We start from the raw sequence: 26,314 nt of genomic DNA, 5'->3' as shown, positions 1-26,314 counted from the left end.
ATATATATAAACACACATATATATATGCACATATATATATATACACATATATCTATACATGTACGTATTATAAACATTTTAAATCGGCTTACACAAATGCAATTATGTTTCAACGACTTAAAGCTTCATCAGAGCTGAAAAATAATAATGAAAATAAATTTGTAAAATTTGTGTAAAAGAAAAAGAAAAGCGGAAATCAGAAACAAAAACAAAAAAACAACAACAGCACAGCGAGTTTAAAAGCATGCCTTCTGAATGAAATCGGCCAAACAGTCCAAGTGCCATCCTTAGCAGGTTTAAATTTGAGCACGTCAGTTTTGCTATATTGTGACTACTTCTTTTTCTTATGTCCTTTGACCCCACATTTTATTTGTGTATTTTTATAATTTATGGATAATTTTCTGCAACTATGAAAAAAAGTGTCATTTTATTTCTTATAAATCAACTGAATGGAAAAGCTTACCTGTTATAACATCTTTGTCAATATGCAGGTATAGAACATACACAGACGCACATATATAGATACATTCACTCGCATAAACACATAACTTGCGTTTATATATTACATACAAAAGAGATATTGTCATATATTATATGTAAAATTCATAGATATGTGTTATTCAATAAAATAATTTGTACTACTATCTATAGCAAGTAAGCATGAAAGCAATTGCCTCAATTTTCAATTTTAGTATTTGAAAGCAATTCGCAGTGTCAAGAGATTATTTGCAAGAACTAGAATTTGGTATCATCGCTCATAAAAGAAAACTAACAATGAATTAAAAGGACTATATAATCAAAGAAATTAGCAAACGAAAATCTTCGCTTCAAGTTTCTAAGGATTTGAAAATGGATCATCGATCAATTAAGAAAATACGTCAAGTTCGAATTCAATGAACGGGGAAAAAGTCACAAGAACTTAACAAAGTTATCTATCACATATCCAAAGAAAATTAACAAGAAACCCAAATGCGTTAATTGCGTTCATATTTGAGGCCGCTGCAGCTCCTTTGGTGTCAGGGGAAACAAGGTGAAAAACATTAAGGAAGTTTGCTGATGTAAAAAATCAAATAAACGATAAAATAACGAAATAACACGAGGAAAAAAGATTTTAGTAATAGTAGGATAAAAATATACATGAAAATTGATTTCCAGACGAATCGAGGATCACCTTCGATGGGCTCGATGGATGGGTTCGAAGATGGGTTTGCAAGCAACATAATTCAATACAATAGTTTAAGCGCCAACAAGGCAGCGATGGAATCATAATATGTGTTGGGATTATTCACAATGAGCTCGTGGGTCCAGTTAAAGACGGGGTTAAAATGAATTCCAAAACTTAATGTCATTTTCTCGAGCAATCTTTAGGCAAGCTTAGATATATAATCTTTATGCGAGACAACGCACCAAGTCATGCATCAAAGTTTACTAAATCCTGGTTGAAAGAAAAGAGAAATTGTTGAAGATTCTTTTATGAAATGGCCAGCAAATAGCTGTGACTTGAATCCCATTGAGAACTTGTAGAGCATCCTCGAGAGAGATATTTATTTTAATGGAAGGCAATTCAACAGCAAGTGTAAACTCTGGGAGGCAGTTGCAGTTGCTGCGAATAAAGTACCAGCCGCTAAAATTTCAAATCTTACATCAAATGTTGGCAATAGGCTGTTTTACTGAAAGGAAAGGAGCATTTGTGCAATAAATTGTAGAAGGAGGTTCTTAGTTTTTATTAATATGTCTTATATTTTTTTAATGTATTTGTTATGTTTTTTTCTTTAAGAAATTGGCGAATTTGTTCTAAAATCTTTTTATATGTTTTGCATTAGTTTTTTTTTAAATTATAATAATGTAAACATATCAAATTAAATCAGTTTCAAATAAATTACTGACAGTCAAATGAATCTGTTTTCTAACTTAGTAAAATGTTTTCCAAACAAAGACCATAGTCTTTTCTATCTAAGATAATAATATTGAGTGGAATATAAACACAATAATAGGACTTTTAACATTAAAGACGCAACTCTTTATACAAATTCATAGCTTGCATATAATCTCTATCTTGCATATTAACAAAGATGAAAGCTAATTATAAAATATTAAAAGCACAATAAACCACAGAGAATTCACATATATTTTACATTTTTTGCTTCTTATTATCTATATCATATCTTCTTTTATTTGCTAGAAAATGCGGGGGTGGGGTGTTAATTTGTATAACGTGTATACAATATCTAATGGTAGTTTTACGTATTATTTTAAATATTTGAAATTGTAATTTCATGATAGGATTTCATATTAGTCACTTCTATATTAATCCAGGCGAATTTATTTGGACTTTTTGCAACTAATTAATACTTCACACATTTGGTCTAATAATTTATCCGTGAAAACCTAACAATCGTTCATTTTTCATTGAAACAAATATAACATGTTGGATTGTGCACCGTAGATTTTGGAACCCTCTTTAAAATGATCCGCCCAAGGATCGGTACAATATTATTCATCGGAAACCATATGAATAGCCATAGTCAAGTGTCGTTCTTCTTTTCTGAGTTATTAAAGCATGTTTTTATGGTTAGAATAGCCGATTTAAAATCGATGCTAGTATTACTAGAACTGTCATCGATCTCCCCTCCTCTATGATTCACCCTACTAATGCCGAGACCGATTTTACAACCCGCCGTTCTGGTGTTGTTGTTGTTGTTCCTTTTTTACATTCATTGTGCGAATTTATTTTCATCATTATTTTTTAGCATATGAGAAGCATTATTTAAAACTACCCAGAAATCTTTAATTCACTTTGAACCATGCATATATATATATATATATATATATATATATATATATATATATATATATATATATATATATATATATATATATAGGTGTGTGTGTGTTAAAAAATAGCAAATAATTATTTATAATTATTTCTGCCCCTTGAAGAATTAAATTCTTAAATGTTGAGCACTGTCTGGAGAATAAATAAGTCGGTCAGCTGGCCTTGTTGGGAGATCACGACTTCCTATTGCTTGATCCCTAGAGATCGTCTAAATTAACGTCAAGGTTAAATAAAGTAAAAATTTCATTTCATTCCGCAGCAGACGATAATGGCATAAGAGGGGAGGGTTTAGTTCCTGGCTTACTATGTATAGAATATATATATATATATATATATATATATATATATATATATATATATATATATATAGAATATATATCTATATTATATGTATAGAATATATATATATATTATATGGATAGAATATATATCTATATTATATGTATAGAATATATATATTATATGTATATCTATACTATATGTATAGAATGTATATATATAATAATACGTACATGGTATATATATATATATATATATATATATATATATATATATATATATATATATATATAACATGTACGTATTATTACTGCTTATTGATTTAAAAATACATTCAAATAAAATTTCATAAACAAATATTCATTTCAGTCTTTTACACATGTTTCAAAATAAAGTCTTTCAAAGCTGGATCAGAGTAAAAAAATATCAATTCTTTTTTTTATCTTTTCTTTTTTTTTCAAACACACGAAGATTCTCATCAGAATATATTAAGATGTTTTTAGTAACATAGTGTCTGGAGAACATGAAGTTCATTCATGAATCAAAATTTCTACTGACAAGACAATCACCAAAGCGGTCCCCACATCTCACTGAACCACTATAGAACAAAGGATGTTCAACATTCATGCCTAAAACTCGTTAGAGACTAAAGTTTATTTGTACCAATGATGGTTGGATTGCAGAAAGGATTGTGCATTTTATTAATGATTCAACAGATTACATTTATGGGAGGCGGAAACGCTTCACTTGAATTGCCAGTGATAATCACTGTCTGAGACAACATGTTGAATCAAAAAGTTGAACCAATGATTATGAAAAATTCCGCTTGTTGATACAAAGATTGCATTTTTCGTTTAAAGAATGTTTTATGGTAAAGTTCACTTTATAGCCACATTTTAATCGCCTATGTTTTAGCACATTAACTTTTTCGCACACATTATATAATATTGTGTGCTTGTGTTTTTACTCAAATCTAGAAAAATATGAAAAATTTCTCATCAAGCAAAATTTTGCAAAAGTTCTCTTATTTTGCAGATCAAACACTTCGTGGAACTTAATATACTTCGTGGAACTTAATATACCAAACAAATCATCAGACTTTTTTATCTGTTCATCATTTTTAATATACTTCGTGGAACTTAATATACTTCGTGGAACTTAATATACTTCGTGGAACTTAATATACTCGAAAATAAAATACAGGATTTATTTCTCCTGCATTTCCCATGACTGTCATGGTGGTTGAATGCTTAAGAATATTTAGGTAGATTTACTCGAATCCAGGGTTCAAATGAGTGATACATTTTTATAAGCCACATCAATGATCGGTAGTCAACATGATACAGGTTTGTCTGTAGATAATAAATATTTATCATGTATTTATTTATAAAACATACCTATTGATATATAAATACTTATATTTTCATAATATATATATATATATATATATATATATATATATGCGTTTTATTTTTTATTACCGTATCTTACTGTTAAGTTACATTATTGTTTCAGCTACTCAGCCGTTTTTTGTTTTGGCCGTCCGTAGCTTCCTCAGATTTTTACAGAAAGGAGTTCTGTAAAAATCTGAGGAAGCTACAGACGGCAAAAAAAAAAAAAACGGCCGGGTAGCTGAAACAATAATGTAACTTAACAGAAAGATACGGTAATAAAAAATAAAACGCATATTTGCTCTACAACAGTATTGAGCACTTTCTTCAGTTTTTCTTGATTACCATTTCTACTATATATATATATATATATATATATACATATATATATATATATATATATATTTCAAATTGTATTCATAAGGTTTAGTAAAATGGAGGTTATTGGAGTAGTATTTAATATTACAGATGAGTTGATGAATATTGGCTTAAAATTAGCTGGACAATCGGGAAGCATTTTTTATAAAGAAGACAAAAATTATCCCGTAAAAACTGATTTTTCTTTTGGGATCAAATATATTTGATGCTTGACAGAATAAAGAAACAACTAAAAAGAGACATTTTGTTTTAACGACGATTTTTTTTTTCTGTTTACTGTTGACTTCCAATGTTCTGGTTTCCTTGAAAAAAAAATTATGTATTTAGTATTTTCTCATATATTTAGTACTTTCTTTATGTATTTAGTAATTTTTTTTTATGTATTTGGTATTTTTCCTTTTTACTTTCCTTCCAGATGAACACTCACCTTTAAAATGACGACTCTGAAAGGTTTTCATGTTTATTGAAAACGAATTTCGCATTTAAATTTGGCACAGACAAGTAGTTTTCTTAATATTAACAACATTATCATCCAATGTAATCCATTATGGTTTTACTTGAAGCCATGTCTTTTTTTTCACAACTGAAAAGTGCTAATGTGCAAGCATGTTACAAAACATTTCCTCTTCATGTTAAGAACGCTGAACGCCAGTGACATTTATTAATAATACATTGGGAAAAATCTCTTAATATCCAGAAAACTACTTGTCTGCGCCAAATGTGAATGTGATATTCGTTTTCAACATACCCTAAAACCTACGTAAGTCGTCATTTTAAAAGTGAGTGTTAAGGTTGAAAACAGAAAAAAATTACCATGCTTTTTTACTCTTTGTCACAATTGAAAACTCGCATTTCAAGTAAACACATTTTGATATTTCAGCATAACTCATAAGGATAAGTAAAATAATCAAAAATTCAAAACAAATGACAGATGATTAATTACAAGTAGAATTAAATTGCTTCCTAAATTGTAGTTTTATCATATGTCGTAAATTTTTACTTACTTAAATGAAAGACTGACTTATCTCCCTTGTTTTACGACAACTTCTGGTACTTCCGTTCTTATCAATGGCGAATCGAAAAAATACAATTAGACTGATGTTTATTTAAATATAATGTTCAAGGTGGCCTACTTGGTCATTTTTTTTTCTAATTTTTGGTGAGATAACTTATTTCAACATGACACGTAAGAACATCCAAATGTTATTATTGAAATGCGCATTTCATCTGTGACTAATACTAATTTTTATAGTAGAAAATCCAATATTAGAAAATAATAATACAATCTAATATTTCTAAATACTCTTTTCAAGTTGTGTGATACTATATATCTGGCCACTATTTTTAAAAAATATTTTAGGCGCTTCTACACTATTGGGACGAGATTTCGGAAATGATAATACTGAATTTCACATGAAAACAATGATATGTACGTATTCCTCGTATTTTTATAATTATTATATCCAAGAATTCCGAAAATCGATAAGGTAAAAAATTATTTATTAAAGAAAATAAAAAGAGAATTTCAAGAAAACGAACAGGAGAGTTCAAAAGGGAGGAAAATTTTCGTTTCGATTTAAAAAAAAAAGATGGCGGCAATTTTTCACCTGCTAACACGATTAAAATGTTTTTTTTTTTTAATAATTCAGTAATAGTCAGGTAATTTCGACTGCATAGTTTGGAAGCTACCATTGTAACTTATTAGAATTGACAAAAAAAATCAGTTGAAACCATTGTTTTTTTTTTTATCTGAAAACTCTATTTATTGGCTACAAAATCTTGTCCCAATAATGCAGAAGAGTCTATCTTTTAATATTCGTTTGTTTATACATCTTGCTTAAATAAAAAAAAAATGTCAAATAAATTATGTATTTTAAATTTTTTTTGTAATTTAAAAAACAAAACGTTTTGTTAATCAGATTGTTTTTGTTTTTATTAAAAGCATGCTTGTAAAAAATTGTATTGTTCTAAGCTATTAGTAAAACATTTTGTGAATAAGTCCTCCTTTTTATTATACAACCAGAAATAAAAAAAAGGCAATGTGAAAACAAAATGTGTCCTTTGAGTCATTGTTCATTCTAGGTTGTCTAAAATCTATTTGGTTCTTTCTTTCAAAGTCAACAATTTTGATATTCTTTTTTATAATAAAAACAAATCAAATATAAAAAGTAAATACAAAAAAAAAGAAAAGCAGAATAAATTGAAAAGTTGCCATATTGAAAACAAATCTTAAGTGATGGCATTTGAAAACTTTTTATCAGTTGACAATAAATGAGATTTTACTTCTTTTGGTACTTTGGAAATTTCTTGGCTATCAATTTCGTTCCAGTTAATTTTGGTTTCTCTATAGCCTGTATGTACGGCGCTACACTTAAAAATTTTTTTAAAACTCATACAAAATAGGGACAACAGGGGACATTGATCGTTACTGCAGAATAACCATAAAACAGCATTACTAATCCACAGGGATTCCAAAATATTTGAAACCCCTATTACTTGATAAAGAAGTTTTTCCTCGAAATATACATTAGATCACTGTGTAGAAGTTTTGAAAAATAAAGTAAGATTCAATATTGAAAAAAATAAATAGAAAATCATTTGTTTTTATTCCTTTCTCAACGTCGATATATTTCTTGCATCGTGATGGCGTCTAATACTTCTCTAAATACATATCATACGCAATGATTCCAAGAAACTTCACTTCCTTATTCAGAACGAGATATACATTCTTTACATTTGTAGATTAATACACCTTGTTAACCTCCCCACCCCACCCTCGCGAAATTGGGATTCTACTTTTTTTAGGTGATTACTTCATATTATTATTTTAGAATTTAGAATGGGGAACAGTTTTGTATATAAAATTAACATGAAATGATCCTTCATTTGCTTGCCCATTTTAGTTTTTCTTTACCACAAACACAAAATCCAACTAGCTGCTAGTTAGGGTTAGGTTTAGACTTAGGTTAGAAAACCCTTCTGCAACAATTGTAGAACCATTCCATGTCTAACATCACAAAATGTATCTTTGTAAAAAAAAATACCACTTTCTAGTAGCAATTTGATAACTCCTGCTTTGTCTCTTACCCGGTAGTTCAATGCGAACATGACTATAAGAAATAAATAGGAATAAAAAAAAAAAATAGCCCCTGGCACAGATGAGTGCTCTGAAAGAGCTCATTATGGCATACAAAAAAAAAGGAGAGAATGCAAAACCCAAATTAACCAGAACGAAATTTCTCTAATCAAGAAAGTAGAATGGTTTTACTACTTCAACTGAAATAAGAAACGAATATCTGTTTTCTGTAGATTCAAAAAGAATTATTAAATCTCCCAATTTGAGTTGCGTTGGGAAAAGCATACAAAATAATTATCAAAATTATTTCGATTAAATAATACATGACCGACAAATAGAAAATAAATATACAGCAAATAATTATATATATATATATATATATATATATATATATATATATATATATATATATATATATATATATATATATATATATATATATATATTAGTGTTGGGACGATTAATCGGAATTGGAATCGAAATCCAGAATTGGAAAAATCGTAGCTTTTTGGGGTATCTGAATCGGAAAAATTTGAGCCTTGTTTCCGATGCCCAAACCGATTCCTTAAATTATTTTTTTATTTGATTTTTGTTTAAAGAACATGTTCCACTGCTTGTAGTAATAATAAAATAATAAATATTTATTGATTTAAACTTCCAGTAAAACTAAAATCTCTAGATCATCCCCTCACAAGTGTACTTTTTATGTTTGAGAAAATATAGGAATGTTTAAAAAAATTTTTTTTACGGTAATCAGGACAAAATAACACTTTTATAGTAAAATATTTAGAGATTTATAAAAAAAACAAAATCGGTAATTGTATCGGGATCGGAAATTTAGTATAGAATTGGTAATTGTATCGGAATTGGGAAAAATATTTGAATCGTCCCACCACTAATATATATAACAACTACTTAAGCGAAACTGGAAAGAATCATTCGCTTTTTGAGACAAATGACCATTGATCGACTAGATTATGAATTTTGACATTTGTAGTGTATTAAAAGGAGTGATTGGTGCAATGGATACTTTAACAGATTATGGAATAGAATAGAAATAATTCTAACTAAAAAGGTATTGGGGAAGCAAATGTCACCAATATTCATCTCATTCATTCAAAAAATGAATGATGAATGATTCTTGTTCCTTCGTCCTCTCCCCGCCGCCGCCACCACCGACGACGACAACAACAACAACAACAGAAGAATGTTTAATTTCCTTATATTACAAATTATTTTATGTGGTATTCAACCGTTACATTTCACTCCTAGATATAACTTGAAACTAGTTGAGTTTCAGACTGAGTTTGCTTTAAGGTTTCATTTAAACACTGAATGTCTCAGGAAAAATGGATGAGAAAAATTGAGTTAGTAGATGTAAAACGGATAAAGGTAAAGGCTAAAAAAAAAAAAAAAAAGAAAAAAAAGAAAGAAAATATGAAAGAACTTGAGGAAAAGAGGGATAAATAAAAACTTGACCAGAAACAGTTTGGAAGCCAATTTTCAAAACATTTGTCCAACACATGGCAGTATGTAAAATGGACATTAATGACATAATACCTTTGCCTTAGCACAATACCTATGATAAAACAAATTCTTGAATACAACTTGATAAGAATTACTTTGTAATGAGGATGTAATTAATTGTAATTACTGAACGAAACGTCCATATTAATGCTCCCAGTGTTTGCTAGCCAAATCCAAGAGGCATAACTCTGTTTTTCAAAATGTTTATATTAAGGAAGATAACATAGGGGAAAGAATTACTTCCCTTTTTAAATATCAATTATTTAATTTTTTTTAGATATTATGTAGTCATCTAATAGCCTCAAAGCTGAACATGTGACTGCGCCTGGTGTTGCCAAATACAACAATAGCACCATAAAAATATTAAAGCTGTAGGGCTCAAGAGAAAGCTCTGAACATCATGATTGGTGGGGGCTGTTTCGTTTCGATAGCCAACATGGGGGGGGGGCATGATTGGCATTCTGCAAATGTGCGTCCTTGTTTCAGATAACAGAATAAAGCAAATCAAATACAGATATATAAATATAATCAGCACAAACCAAAGAGCACTAGAGGAATAAATCGGCCACAAAAGAAATTAAACTAGTAATGGAGGGCTATTACAAAAGCAAGTCCCACAAAAAGAGGCTCTTTTATACATGCAGAATATAATCCCGAAATTATGCCATTGATTTTCACAGCACCCTCAACTGATGTTCAAGGATGTATCTGCAATTGGTATGATGTATTCCATCTTAGTAAATGCCTGATTCTTATATAAGTCGTGGATTACATAAAGTCAAATATTTTCTAAAACAGAAGAATTTTTGCAGGTATTTGGTGGACGGATGTTTGTTGAAAATAGACATTTGGTGAGGTTATTTGTGGGCACCGCTCCTGTGGGTCGATCAGTAAAACTGCTGACTATCAATGCAATGGTTCTAGGTTCAATTCTCGGCTTGGGAGAGGTGCTAGTCTAGCAGCACTGATGAGTTGTTATGCAACGAAACAGAACTGTATGTCAATGACTACAAATATATATATATATATATATATATATATATATATATATATATATATATATTACAAGTGAGGTAATCAATAGATGTCTTTTCTCAAGACATTAGTGTCGTTTGGTTTGTCTACTTAATGACCTTTTTTTTACTATTGCATCATCACTTATCAAGGCTAAGAGCAACAGGAGGGTAATGGTTTGTAAGACTGAAATGATTGTTGGCTGAAAGATGAAGAAAACTATAGGAACACTGACAATGATGGCTAATATGAATCGATTATTGTTAATGGGGCGGGTTTTAACAAAAATGTGCTGTAATCAACAGGGAAGAAGTCTTGTGGTATTTTGTTCCATTAAAAATTATGACTGACACTATCAAAGTGGCGGTTGAAATGGCTTCCACCAAAGAAGGAAGTTTCATGGGAATATCAAATTCACAAGTAATTCCCAGTCACTTATATATCCCCATCAGAGGAGATCACAATGCTAGGGTTTTGTAGTTCTTATAAGATGGTGTCTAGGTCCTCATACACATAGCACTTGGTTTTCTCAAATAATCACTCATCTGGCATTGATCAGTATCTATGTTGCTTAACTTTTGTGATATTGTGTCAACGCGATTATTCTGTATGTAGTAAGCCTGGAAACGGAGTAGCGCCCTCTCCTACATCTTGGTTAATGTAAAGGGAGCCTTCTGCTCACCCGAGACCAGTAGGATATGCACATAGAAGGATATTCCAATTTTTAAATCTTTATTTTAATATCAAGATGCAATTCCTTTTAGAATTGCAAATAATTCATTTAAAACCAGTTATTAGGAAGAGGAGATTTATACCTTTCTTAGTGGAATTAATGTAACAGAGTGTGTATGGTAGCTGCATGGAAATGGACGAGCCGGGTGCCATGTGACGTTATGGCAAGCAAAAAAAATTATAAAAAGAACGTGTGCACAGAACGATGCTCATGACTACGTTAGAGAAGAGGATCATGTTCAGGAGGACAGAGAAAGACGTGTGGGCCGGGAGAGACATTGAACAAGAGACAAGACCTTATTTGAGGAACGTACCCAGAAATAAATGACGTTGGACCTCAATACATCATGGAGGAGCTACGCAACAAACCAAGAGCTATATGGTGACCTACCACCAGTATCACTAAAAGTACAGCAGAGAAGAATGAGAATAGTCAGCCCCTGCACGAGACACAACAGGTGAACACCCAAACCGTGGTAGAAGATGAATGACCTACATTGATAACCTGCTACAGAACACAGGATTGGAAAGTGTTTGGGACCTGCAAACTCTCATGCAAGATCGAGAAAACTGGAGAAGTCATGTAGATTCGGTGGTGAAGCGTCCTGATTATATTCTTGACATGCTCTCGAAACTTGTAATTTGTTTTCCCCATTAAAAATAAAAAATGTCAATGTTTATTGCTGTGAGTGATCACATTGCTCGATTTGGTTTAACAATTAGGAATAAAAATAATAATCGTTTTGCTTGTTTTATTTTTAAAGGATTCAATTAAATCCCCCTCATAATTTAGACATATGGTAATGCCCGATTTTCCAATCCTTCTCTTATATCGGATTGTCTTCAATTATCCTTGTAAACTTTATTTGTACATTCTTTGAATGGAAACTGGAAAACCATGTAGAAAGCGAGTAGTATTTTCCAACATATTCAAGATGGCGTCTCATTTATGGTTGTTATGATGTACACGATTGAGTATGATTTTCCTGGTCGACCACCGTGAAACTTTTCTTGCAAGGAATTTTTTTCCCCACCCCAAATAAGACAAATTGTCACATTGACATAAGGCGCTACTATTTGGGATCAAGTCTAACAAGAGATTGTGGGGAGTTGAGTAGAAGATGAGAGAGAGAGAGAGAGAGAGAGGAGATGTTTCAACAGGAAAAAATGAGTCGAGTTTTTCTTTGTCTGGAATCTACAACATGTTGGGTTTCTACATGGTAAAACGTATGTAAACGTGTGTGACGTTACTTTAAAAGTGAATATGATAAATTTGACTTGTTGATTCCATAGTCTCTGTTAGCATCCATTGCACTACTGCACTCTGATATTAGTGCACACATGCATGCAATATATTATCAATGGTGTTTGAACTTGTCTTACTAATTCCGTAGATTCACATCATTATCGATGACACCAATGATATCCCCCCGCACATACACACACCATCAATGGTAAATCATCCTAGGAATGAAGCTCCCAGAATGCAATATATTTTTTGAAAAAGCAGGAAATATTAAATAATCACAAGAAAATTAAACAATAAATTAGTAGAAATAAAAAAATATATAATGGAAACAGACGAAGTGAAAGAAGGTAATAAATAAAAAATAAAAATTACAAAATTTTATTAATGTATTTCATATATAATTATGTTATCAAAGAGTTAATCTTTAACAAAGCAAAACTTATTAAGAAAAGAAAAGCTCAACACTATTAAGAGGAGCAAACAATAATATTAAATGAAAGATGAGGAATGAAAGTTATGTATAACTATTATATCATCAGAACAATAAGGGGAAAATTCAGAAAAAAAAAACTCGTTAGGGTCGTGGCATTTAGAAGCTAAATGCTTTTCATCAGGAAAAGGGAAGAGTTTTTTTTACCATATTATCCTATTCCTTCATTCTCATTTCATATATATATGTTATTAAGCTAGTTTTTTTTATATTTGGATTTTGCATAACTCTGTCCCTTTTATTCTGCTGAAAAGCATTTAGCTTCAAAATACCGTGGTCTAACGAGAGTTTTTTTTCTTAATTTTCCCCTTTATTTTTCCTTATTGTTCTAATGATATAATAAAGTTCCTATTTACTTGCCTCCCCACGAGGGCAGAGTTAGACAAAATCGGTTTTAATGTGGGGAAAATCCAGCTCCCCAAAAAGAGGTACTCTGGATAGGAACAGAAACAAAAATTGTCTCATTCATAAAGGATTTCTCCTCCATTTGAATGAGGACAGAAAAGGTGAAGTGAAGCATTAGAACAAATACTACAGTGTGATCTTGGCCCGAAGGACAAAAAACTTTTATTTTGACAAATGATATAATAAAGTTATATATAACTTTCATTCCTAATCTCTCATTTAATATTGAAGTATTTCTAAGACTCTTGGATTAATAAAAAAATGAATAAATAACAAAAAATATTAAACAAAAAAAAAAATTTACAGAGGCAAAAAAGCAAAAAATAAAAACAATAAATAAAAAACAATGAAATCAATGTTTCTGAATTTTTTAGATAAGGATTGATAATTTGGATTATTTGGATTATTCAGACTAGTGTTCTCATCTTGCGTGTTATTCCAGATTCCCGAGTTTGACGAGGTAGATCTGAAGAAGATCGAAAGTCACATAGGCCGAAAGTTTATATGAAGAACACACAAGATGAGAACAGTAGTCCGAATAAGCCCAATATTACAATTGCAATCAATGTCTAAATAATATCAGGGTGAAATTAATTTCGAATTCAATAATTTTTTTATTTTTCAAAAGGAGAATTAACTTTTTTTGTAAATTCACAAACGCAAACAGCTGGAATATCGATCTTTTTCTTTTTTTAAGATATAAATTATTGAGTATCTGATTGAACTGCAAAGTAAAAGTAAATATTCCTCTTTTAAGGTGCAAATTAAATTAAGTATGTATTGAAATTGATTTCAGTTTATATCCGAAAATATAATTTGCCACATAGACGTACAATTTCTGAGATGAGGATTGATAATTTTTTTTTTTTTTACATTTTCACCCCAAACAAGGCACAGTGCTACTTTGATGTAGGAGGCTACTATCTGAGATACAATTTGCAGGGATATTATGTAGGGAGTTGAGCAGCAAGATGTCTTTTACATTATACTTGAACTTCTGCATGTCAGTACAGTCAGGAAAACAGAAATCTGGAAGGGAATTCCAAAGTCTAGCAGTCCTAAGGAAAATAAATAGAGCAGAAGGCTTTCTGGCATCTGGAGATCTCTACTGTGTAGGGGTGGGATTTTGCTGCCTGTCAGGTTTGTCGGAGTATTTACGTCAATGGGGTACAAGGGCTTGTAGTTCATTAGAGGACGTACCAGCAAAATACTTGTAAAACAGGCAGAGGGATGCAACATTTCGTCCATGAGACAGAAGTTGAAACCTAGCTGACAATGCAGAATCTATTAGGTTGGCGACTCTCTTTTGAACCCTGTCCAGGAATGAGAGACTAGTAGCACATGTACCAGCCCAAATGTGGCAACAATATCCCATACATGGGCTAGTGATGGCCTTGTAGAGGTACAGGATATTCTCAGGCATAAGTAACTTTCTAGCATGGTAGAGAGAGCTCACCTTCTTTTCAGCAACCTTGGCAATGCCTTCGATGTATCTGTTCCAATTCATGTTCCGTGTAAGTGTTAACTGAAGGAGTTTGAACGAAATACTTTCAGCTAATGTATCATTAGTCATGGCTATTAGTGGTTGAGAAGGTTTCTTGTTATGAAAGAAGCTTAGTCTTGGCAGCATTGAATGTAACCATACATTTTTGTCCCCACTGCAGACTAGAGGTCTTCTTTTAGGGTTTCTGCCATTGCTTTGGACGTGTTCATTCGTCTTGAAGTTGAATATAACTGGCCACATGTAGAGGGAAAAAAATAAACCACCAGCCCTTATAAGTATGAAGTAAAAACTTATAGGAAGAAAAGAATGGTGATGAGGACGACGTCTCAAGGAAGCAGCAAAACAGCGCATATGTTATGTGACAGTGACACCCTAAGTAGACCTAGTATACAATCCAATACAGCATGGGGACCATTAATTATCGATATAAAATTGAGATTTTCGTCGCACTTACATTGATATTAAAATCTTACTTTTTCGATTTAAAAATTATTGAAACGAACTTCTTAATAATCTCAGTCATGGATATGCGAGCAACTAAATAAAGGTTAACTAATTTGCATATTAATTTCAAAAACGAACTTTCATTAATTAATTAATTATATTTTATGGTTTCTAATTGGATGATTGGTTTCATTTTTCTATTTATTCATAGTTTTTAAACTGTGCATTTAGGATGAAAAAGATATAACACATGAATGCACACACACACACACACACACACACACACACACACACACACACACACACACACACACACATATATACATTATATTTAAACATACAGGATGTCCATAAAGTCCGTGTGCATTAAAAACATTATAACTTTATTTGCATTTGCACTAGAATTTTTTTTAGCGCAAAATACAAATAATGTTTTTTAATGCACACAGATTTATAGATACTATATATATATATATATATATATATATATATATAAGTGGCCACTGTCTGTGTATGTGCATAAAGTCTCTATCAAACTCCTCTCTTAATTTTTTGGTCTACAGACTTGAAACTTTGGACCTGTGGAAAAAATTCGATTTGATTTTTAGCTGGTAAACAAAGCTACAAACGGGTCAAAACTGAAAAGAAATACATTGACCTTAGCAAAAGTAAGTCAGCTAAATATGTTACTTCTGCACATGCGCAAATATACAGTAACTATAGGTTAAACAACGTTATATTTTGCAGTTTTTGTATATATATAAATTTAAGTCATAACGTAAGGAATAAGGCGTTTCTAGTGGATGGCATCCAAGTCATATTTTTTTTTTACTTTTGAAATCACTATTATATGTTGGCTACAATATAATAATCGATAGAGAACTGATTGTATAATAAATACGGAATTTGAATAAAGTAAAATATCATATTTAAGCGTAATTTACAACCAAGTAATGCCGGGCGACCATGCTAGTAAATAATAGATTAGAATACATTGAAAAAATACTACACACACCTTATGTATATAATTATTTTAATACCTACAGACATTAGTGTTTCATGCTTTCGCAATCATCAGTGCAGGAAATGATGATTGCTACTGGTCAGTAGATTCGAACCCAGCTGCAAAGGCAGTTTTGCCTCACAGTCGACCACCTTTATTTCTCAGACAGTGCTCAATTTGAATAACTTTCTTCGTAAAGAACTAAAAATTATAAATAATTATTTTAATATCTACAGACACTAGTGTTCCATGCTTTCGCAATCATAACTGATTATATAAGTAAAACATATGTTCATATGTAATTTGACTACTTGTGTTAGTAATGACTAGGGCTAGGACAACAGTATATTCTTTTCATTGTTTTGATTCTCGAGTGAGTATCTATTGATATCTTACATGCTTTTATATAGAGTGATGTGGTTCTCAGTTGATTAACTGTGTCTAACTGTGACGGATATATACTAGAGAGTCACAACAATGAAAAGAATATAATGACATAAATAATTAAATAACAAAGTTCACTATTTAATAGCGCAATAGTGCAATACTAAAGCTATAAATATATATTTTTAAAAATACTGCGTTGAAAGGAATAGAAAGACAAGTATTTATTCATTTCCAAAATGTTTGTCTTCTACTGGTAACACGGTGTGTACAATTGTTTCAGCCCCCAGTGTTGGCGTACAAGTATATGATAGTTTACCAATTATAGTTTTGCACAACTGGGCTTCATCAGCGCATAGAAAAACCAAGTTGTCAAAAATTTCACAGCCCATAAATCGAGATCTTCCTTATTAACACACCAGGTTATCATTTGTTTTTATCACAATATATATATGATGTATTAAACATGTTTTCATCTGCATTTATATTAAAACACATACGTGCATGTATATCTATATATATATATATATATATATATATATATATATATATATATGAAAAGTGGGTAAAAATCCGAGGATATAGTTTTACAAATGGAAGTGGAACGACCTAGAAGTTCGACGTTTCGCCAGTATATTGTAGGCTTTTACAAGAGTAAAAATGGTCAATGACGAGAGGGTCGGTTATTTAGGGGTATATATACTAAGAGAGAAAAGTGCAGCATGTTTTTCTTTTGTGTAAATTAGATAATTATAAACATATATACAGTTTGCGATAATTACAAAAAAAAAATAATTTAGAAAAATTTTAAAAATTGGATACTAGATAACTCTAAAAAGTACTTCGGAACACACACACACACACACACACACACACACACACACACACACACACACACACACACACACACACACATATATATATATATATATAATGCGTTCAATTGTTTTTTCCTTCTGGAGAATACCAACAGTCTGCTCATACATTTTTAGTAGGCCAGACTGGGCTAAACCAAGTGCAATAGCTTTTCAACTCAACATTTAACCTTGTGTCTAACTAGGAAAGTTAAGTAAAATAGCTGACATACATGTATACAGGCATATAGGTGGATTGTATATGATATAATTATATATCTATATGTAATTTGTAGATCCAAGTAGATTAAATAATCTATATGGAGTTATTTGCAGGATAAATCCAATTAGAGTGTTTACAGTATAGGGCAATCATAAATAAGAACAGACCATGGAATATACTCAACAATCCATAGTCAGAAAACAAACGGGATCTGAAATCAATTCCACCAATTTATTTCAGCAGGTGCGTGTGAGGAGGGGGCGTGTATCCATTTGTTTCTAAGATATGAATTGTAGTCGGTCTAAAAAAAGCCATGATAGGCGGCTATATAAATTGTTACTACAAAGCTACCATGAATTGCTTAGTTTTTATCTTAGTGTGTGTGTGTGTGTGTGTGTGTGTGTGCGTGCGCGGAATCCGTGAGAGATAGAGTAATTTCTGTAGGAAATCTTTACTAAGTGAGCTCAATGTAATACAGAGCAAGATTAAAACTTAAAAAGAAATAACCGAAACCAACATTCTAGCCATTATATATTTATTTCATCCTGCAAATATATATATATATATATATATATATATATATATATATATATATATATATATATATATATATATATATATATATTTTATTATATATATATATTTTATTATATATATATTTTATTATATATATATATATATATATATATATTATTATATATATATATTTTATTATATATATATTTTATTATATATATATATATATATATTATATATATATATTTTATTATATATATATTTTATTATATATATATATATATATATATATATATATATATATATATATATAAGAAAGTTTATAATCAAATAAAGGCAAAGTTACATACTTTGTATGTCTAAAATATTCATATATAACAAAGAATATATTTTATATAATATTTATTTAACTCATGGAATTTTCCGAGAAGATTTAGTATAAAAAGTATTTTATAATAGGTGGAACATATATATGTGTGTGTGTGTGTGTGTGTGTGTGTGTGTGTGTGTGTGTGTGTGTGTGTGTGTGTGTGTGTGTGTGTTGTGGGGGATGAGAGAGAGATGGATAGATAGGAACAGTGGAAGCATGAGAGAACTGACCTTCAACTGAGAAGTCGCATTGAGGAGCCTGTCCTTCTTTCTCTGCGTCTTTGGAGAGAGCCTCGAAGCAAATGTGGTCGCTTTTGCCGTCGCCCGGAAGCCGATTTTCCCAGAAGAAGAAGCTTCTTTCTTCTCCATCTTCTTCAACTCTTTCTCCATTTTCTTCGCATGTTTTGCATTGAATTCTGGATCATCTAAAATTTAAGACCATACATAAATCTTTCTATTTCAGTTCATAATGAAACGACAACGCAAATTCTACTGACTTTTTTCACTAATGTTATATACTAATTCTTATACAAACCGTTTTTGTTACTTTTACCGTAACATTGTTGCCCTTGGTGCTATTTGTTGACTGTTTTTTCTATGTTGGAAATTCTTCACAATCATCAAATTACGATATAATCAATTTTCAATTTAACTTGTCCGCTTTTTCTCGTCTTCTGATTGGATAAGCGGTTTAGCATCTTCTGGCGGTTTATGTAGACGTTAAAAAAAGCTGAACAAAAGTCGTTTTTTTCTTATTCAAAAGATGTTATTATTTCTCCTTAAAGCTTAGGCCCTGTCGGTGAGGCATTAGAATATGCCGACTGCCCCCCCCCTGCAGAGGGTAAAAGTCCCTCAATGGGAGTCCTGGATATGACCTTAAACTATATCCAGTGGTGAGGCCCCAGCTTGCGGGCTTTAGGGAGTGTGGAGCCACCCTTTAATTACCATTGCTCCCAGGTCCACTCTGACCCGGAGTGGTAGTACCTGCTAGGGTCCCAACTATGGGTTAAATAGAAACCGACGTGAAAACAAATATATTCTATTAAAAAAAAGTTTTCTTCAAAATCTTTGGATTCGGCATTAAATAACCTGAAAAGGGTTGATATGCCGTAAAACAAAAACAAACAACCAACCAACCAACCTTAAAGCCTACCCCCCCTCATATATCATAACGACACAAACTACAGGCTAAATATTCTTTAGTTCTCGGATTGATTTATGTTTTATAAAACATCTTGTTTAAGTATTTTCGTTTGTTGTAATTTGTAATTAACTGAAGAAGTCACGCATCTCACACTTATATAAGATAAAAAAAAATAAGTGTTATCCCAACATACTTTTATATACACTCAACATTAAAAAAGTAAAAATTCATCATATAATAATGTGAAAAATCGTTTGAACTAAATATTAGTTTATATCTATATATCTATAAAAGTGAACGTGTCTGTGTGTCTGTCTGTGTATATTTCCCTACGCAATAACTCTCTCAATTTTAAGTCTACAGACTCGAAATTTGATATACAGGGTACTGAGATGTGGAAAAATCTTTGTAATCCGTTTTCGGCCAGAAATTTGGCTGTTAAGGGGTCAAAGTTCAACGATTTGACCTTTGAGAACTCTACCAAACTCCTCCGCCAATTTTGGGTATAAACAATTGAAATTTTAAATATAGGTTCCCTGGACATGGATCTAACTTAAGAACTTGATTTGAGCCCAAAACAATGAATGTTAAGGGGTCATAATAGGGCTGAAATTTTTAAAAAAATTCATTGCTTTCATTTTTTTTTTTTTTTTTTTTTTTTTGCTCAACATACACCTCCAAACACTCGGGCAACGCCAGGCTGAAATGCTAGTTAAGAATAAAACTGATATTTTTTTCATCTCCGTAAGGTCCATCTTCATTGATCTGTATATAAAATAATGGGAGCAATGCGGTTAAAAAAAAAAAACAGTGAAATTTGCTCTCCCTTAGTGATGTAAATCCTTCTTCATAAAAAGAGAAGTATGTGGTTAAATGACAAGTGTAGTTAAGCATTCGCAGGAGAGCTGGTGTTGTCCCTCTAGAGTTATTCCTTATCCGTCGTCAGCTTCGATGGTTGGGCCACGTCATCAAGATGCCCTCAAACAGACTACCTTGAAGAGTTCTCTTTGGTCAGCTCACACACGGCGAATGAAACATCGGCTAACCGAAGAAACGTTACATAGACTGCATCAAGATCACCCTCAAGCGCTGCAATATCCTCTTCAATCTTTTGGAGACTTTAGCAGCGGACAGAGCCACTTGGCGCTCCACATGATAGTGGGATAGGCTTCTTCATCAATGAACATGAGCGAGCAGCTATGGAGCGTCGCACACTAAGACACTAACGAGCGGCAGCCATTCATCATCAAAACCCAAATCCTGTCTTTCTGTGCTCTGTCTGTGCAAAGCAGTGTAGATCACGCATCAGGCTTCACAGTCATCAACGGAGACACAGAGTCAATAAAAAAATAAAAAAATAAATAAATGAAGAAGACGTCGTCATCCACATGGATGGACTACCATTGCTAACTCAAGCATGCTGGTTTATTTCTGCAGTACAGAGTAAACATATTTTAAAGGTTTCCTTCACTCTTCAGAGGACCGAGTGAAAATACTAATATTTGCAATTAAAACTATACCAAAATGATTAAAATTATAAAGTGATAATGGTGTCGTTTTCATTACTACGACAACTATTACATACGCTGCTATAAAGGAAGAGAAAGAGCAGACAGACAACCGAAGAAAATGAAAGAGAGAAACAGACCACCTCTACACACAGATAATATCATATAATAAATCTACACTAAAAAGCATTGAAACCACAAAGTAAAGCGTTGCCCAGGGACTATAAAAAATAGCAGAGGCTAAGAAGTGTGGAAGATCTTTATTCTAAAACTGCTAGTTCTCTACCTCTCTGTATCCATCCCTTCATCATTTTAGTCCACCGTTCTCCCCTTGTTTTACTGCTTTCCTGTCCCACAATCTTTCTGTAACAACAACTTTTCTTTTTGATGTTTTTGAATAGTAGAATAGTCATCTTCAGGAAATTGGACGGTTTATTCTTTTGTTTTTGTTACGTTATTTTTTTGTTCTTTTTCCTCTTATTATATGCTATGGTGGTGGTAATCTCTAGCACGACTTCAGTGTTTGTAGTTAAGTCAAAAGTGATGTTATATCTCCAATTGCAGTATTTTGGCGTTTGTCGAACGTATTATCGTCTGTCTGTCTGTCTCTGTCTGTCTGTCTGTCTGTCTCTCTCTCTCTCTCTCTCTCTCTCAATGTATTGAAAATAATAATGAAAACGTAAGAAATCCACCTGAGCTTGCAGTATTAAAGTTATAACCTTCAGGCAATGTACGATAAAAATATAATAAACCTATGTTTGCTTTAATGCATTCCCGAAGAAAGTTGCTTATCTTGTCCTGCCCCCATCATAATATAATGAAACCTATATTTGCTTTACTATATTCTCCGGGCAATGCTGAGTTTCTTGTCTTTCCCTTCTCCATCAAACATATATCACATAGCAAATACACTATTTTACAGGATGGGACAGAGCCACTTGCTTATTTGGAATATCAATTAATTTAATTAAGCAAGTTGCTCTGCCTCACACTGTATTATTACACAAACCTGCTCTATCTAGGGTACTGAGCACCTACCGATTCAGTATTACTACCACTTGATGGTGTTGTTTTCATGATTACAGCAACTATTACAACAGAGAGAGAGAGAGAGAGAGAGAGAGAGAGAGAGAGAGAAAACCTTTACACTACTAGAAGGATGAGAGTAACTCTACATTCGCTATTGCTATAATAGCTTTCTGCTGCTACATGATCTAATGCACGTGAGCAATCTGTTTACATGCCAAAGCTGTCTCTACAATATGACATGTTCTAAAACCTAGAGAGCATAAATATAGACATACTAACAGGGAGATCCGACGTTGCCCGGGATTGAATGATGATCAACGAATATTTCACACTCCTATATTTTTATTGTTATCGAAATCCGTGAAATCGCCCGGGAGGAAGCTTCACATGCCTCAATGCAGTAACTTAGTTCAAAATATATGTTATTCTACATTGCACTGTAGAGAACCTACTGTTTCTTTAATCAAATTATTTTATGTAAATTTCTTTCCAGTGAACGAAAAAAAAACATTAGGAAATTTACGTGTGGGGTTTGAACCTACACTCACGTCATGCAAAAAAAAAAACAATAAAAAAAAACACGTAAAATTTCAAGTCTTATAAAATTCTTTGCAGTTAATGAAAAAAAATTAAGAAATTTACGTAGACAGTGTGAACCTACAGACCATGTCATGCAAAAAAAAAAATACATAAATAAAACATGTTATCAACTTACCCACAGTAGAATTTTCATGGCCCGTTGTTCTATCATTGTTGCTAAGCGATGGCATGGAAAAAATGGCTTTACCAATGATAGATAAATTAAAATAACAGTTTCTATTATCGGTAATTATTAGGGGTATTCTGAGATAAAACTTAACTAAGATTACTCTCAGACTTATACACTAAAGTTCTGTAAATTTTACAGAAAATCTGTTCAGCCGTTTCGGAGTCTATAAGGAATGAACTCACACAGAGAAAAGTTACATTTATATGATTGTAGATAATTTATATTTTGGTTGGAGAGAAAAGAGATTGATTCTAATGTATCTTCTATTTTTTGTGTATGCGCATTGACTCTATTCCTTATTTACTAGTCTCCTCAGGAGGACAAAATTTGACACAAAGTCCCCCCCCCTCAAAAGGGCTCTCTCGAGTGGGATAAAAATTTAAATAATTGCCGTAGTCTAGAAAGATTGACAAAAACGATGAAGTGTAGTATCTGTTATAGAATGAGAATACACGTTTCAAAAAATAAATGGATGTTCCCAGTTACAATAAATAGTTATATCTAAACGCCATGCCAGTGATTCGTGGCAGTTATGGACCCTGAATCATGAGGGGTACTTTTGTAGAATACTTTTTGTTAATTATAACACTGTATTTGTTTTGAATATACATGGATTGGAAGATCACAACATTATCACAACGGGTACTACACTTTACAGCAAGTAAAAAAAAAAAGGCCAAGAGAGGGACTTGACCTTCAATTCAATGTTTTCTTGCCTTGTTCTGTCTGACTTCATGTTTGCATCCTATTTCCAAAGACAACTTTCATAGTTTTTTATTTTGTTTGTACGTGCACCAATCTATGACTGGGCTGCCAGCTACAAACAGTGAAAGCATTACATAGAAAAAAACATTTGAAAATTCGAAGCCGTGTTGGAAAATTTTAAATTTATGTTTCTAAAACTGGTGGGCTAAGTTCGATATTACAGTCTTAAAAAGAGAAAACGGCTTTGGTACCTGAGCTCGGCTTCCCATTCGGAATGGCACCATATCCTGGTGCATCTTCTGCCTGCTTCACCTTGTGAGTGGGTGAATCCTTGCTCTCTCCTTCCCCAGCAAGATCGTCTTTCTTGTAGTGATCCTGAAATTACCAAAATAAAAAAATGCAAAGAAAAAATAAAACAAATAAAAGAAATTAATCACATGCATTCTTATCCACATGCAAACACAAGTAGTAGCACAGACAACAAAATCAAACCGATTACCTTTGGAATTCCCTTCCTGCTCTCTGTTTTCCCGACCGTACCAACATGCAGGAATTTAAGTGTAATGTGAACAGACATCTTGCTACCTAAATCCCCAACCAGGTTGGCCTTCTTAAAAATCTGGCCCATATCACAGTTGCCGTCATGCTTTAATTAAAATGATGGTAAAATCCCGAGTGGCGGTTGTCATTGTTTTAACAGTTTAAAATTTAATGGTTAGAAAGACCAAACGTTTTTAATAAATATTGCTATTTATTAAAATAAAGTGGAATTTTTTTTCTTTGTGATTTTTGAATAGTGTTGTGTAGCAGGTGTTTCATATTTAAAAATGATGCTGAGTTCATATTGGGCACATATATAATGGAACCCATGTAATACAGGCATAACGATAGTGATGATGAGGGAGAGAAGACATTTATATTACAGTTCTTTTAACACATATTAGAGGAGAGGATGATATGATGCACAGTTCTTAACACAGAGGAGGGGAAGATACACAATCTTCAAAGGGTTTACACAATGTTCATTATTAGATGATAAACACATTAGCTTTTTCGTGATGAAGGATGACACAAGACAACAGTTACAAAACATAATGATGACTTCTTTATTCATCTGATCGGCCGGTCGAATGACGCCAGGAATTCAAATTTGGATCTACATAGTCTAAATGTTCTCCTTTCGCTTCCAAGAAATCAACTGACCAACTGACTGGTTCTCTTGCTCACTGACTAAACTCCGAACCAATAATATGGAGAAATGTCCTTTGTCTATGACGTCAAAAGTGTGTTTTTCAAACGTGGCCAATTTCACGTGGCTTTACATACGTTTGTCCAACACACTTTTGACAACAAAAGAATCCTCAATTCTAATCTAACCTATTTCAAACAATAAAATTTAATTTGCTTCATTCTTTTAATGACATATTTAATATTCAGATTTCTAAAAGAATTAACAATAGACTTACTTTCTAACATTCCATTTCTTAACTTTGCCTACAGGGTTCGATTCTAGGCCTATCCTAATCTAATTTTCACTTATCTAATATTCTTTCCATTTACATGGAAATTTCAGGAAATTGAACAGTTTTTTCTTTTGTTTTTGTTTTATGATCTTTTCTTTTTTTTTCTTCTTATTATATGCTTTGGTGGTGGTAATCCCTAGCATGACTTGAGATGTTTGTAGTTAAGTCAAAAGTGATGTTTATATGTCCGATTGCAGTATTTTAGTGTTTGTCGAACGTATAAACATCTTAATCAAACATACAAACATCTTAATCAAACATATAAACATCAGAATACGACATAAAAACATCACAATCAAACATAAAACATCAATCAAACATAAAAAACATCTCAATCAAACATAAAAAACATCACAATCAAACATAAAACATCAAACATAAAAACATCATCATCAAACATAAAAAACATCTTAATCAAACATCTATCTGTATAAAAGCCAAGTACGTCCAAGGATGGAGTACTGCTGCCACATTTGGGCAGGAGATGCTAAAAACAGCCTATCCTGCCTTGACAGAGTACAAAATAGGCTTCGTGGTCTCTTCCCTGCAATCTCTCTCCCACAGGAGAGACGTTGTGAGCCTGTCTTTGCTTTATTGTTACTACTATGGCAGGTGCTCGTCTGAACTCTAATCTCTGGTCCCCCCTCGCCAATCTTTCACGATAAACACCCGCCTAGCTGAAACCACTGTCAAAAATCTTCCCCACTCCTTATCTGTGCCAAAAGCAAAACGTAGATTCCATGAACAAAACTTCTTTCTTAGAAGTGCACGCCTGTGGAACTCTGTTCCGGTTGCCTGTTTCCCACCTGACTACAATCTGGATGTCTTCAAGTCCAATGTAAACAAATTCCTGATGAACCGTCTCCTTAAGTAAGACACTTTATCAAATCTCAACATTAACGTACTGTACACGCAATAACCCTTATCTTCCGGGCCTTGATAAGTGGTGACTACCTTGTAAA

The 26,314-nt window shown here is 32.2% G+C and overlaps 1 protein-coding gene across 21 annotated transcripts in view; it reads right to left on the bottom strand.

Moving 5' to 3' along the window:
* Positions 1-26,314, bottom strand: part of LOC145279820 (otoferlin-like) — a 1,618,966-nt gene that overhangs the window by 883,695 nt on the left and 708,957 nt on the right. For all 21 annotated transcript variants that reach the window (XM_080131202.1, XM_080131198.1, XM_080131211.1 and 18 more), the window contains 2 exons: positions 24,081-24,204; positions 18,906-19,099 (listed from right to left, as the gene is read on the bottom strand). In XM_080131202.1, coding sequence (XP_079987328.1) covers positions 18,906-19,099; positions 24,081-24,204 — 318 coding nt within the window. The remainder of the gene's footprint in view (positions 1-18,905; positions 19,100-24,080; positions 24,205-26,314) is intronic.

This window comes from Euprymna scolopes, chromosome 7 (genome assembly GCF_053919585.1).
Source record: "Euprymna scolopes isolate OS-2025 chromosome 7, ASM5391958v1, whole genome shotgun sequence".
NCBI lineage: Eukaryota > Metazoa > Mollusca > Cephalopoda > Sepiida > Sepiolidae > Euprymna > Euprymna scolopes.
The sequence above is the reverse complement of the archived record's forward strand: the minus strand, read 5'-3'. Positions and strand labels throughout refer to the sequence as shown.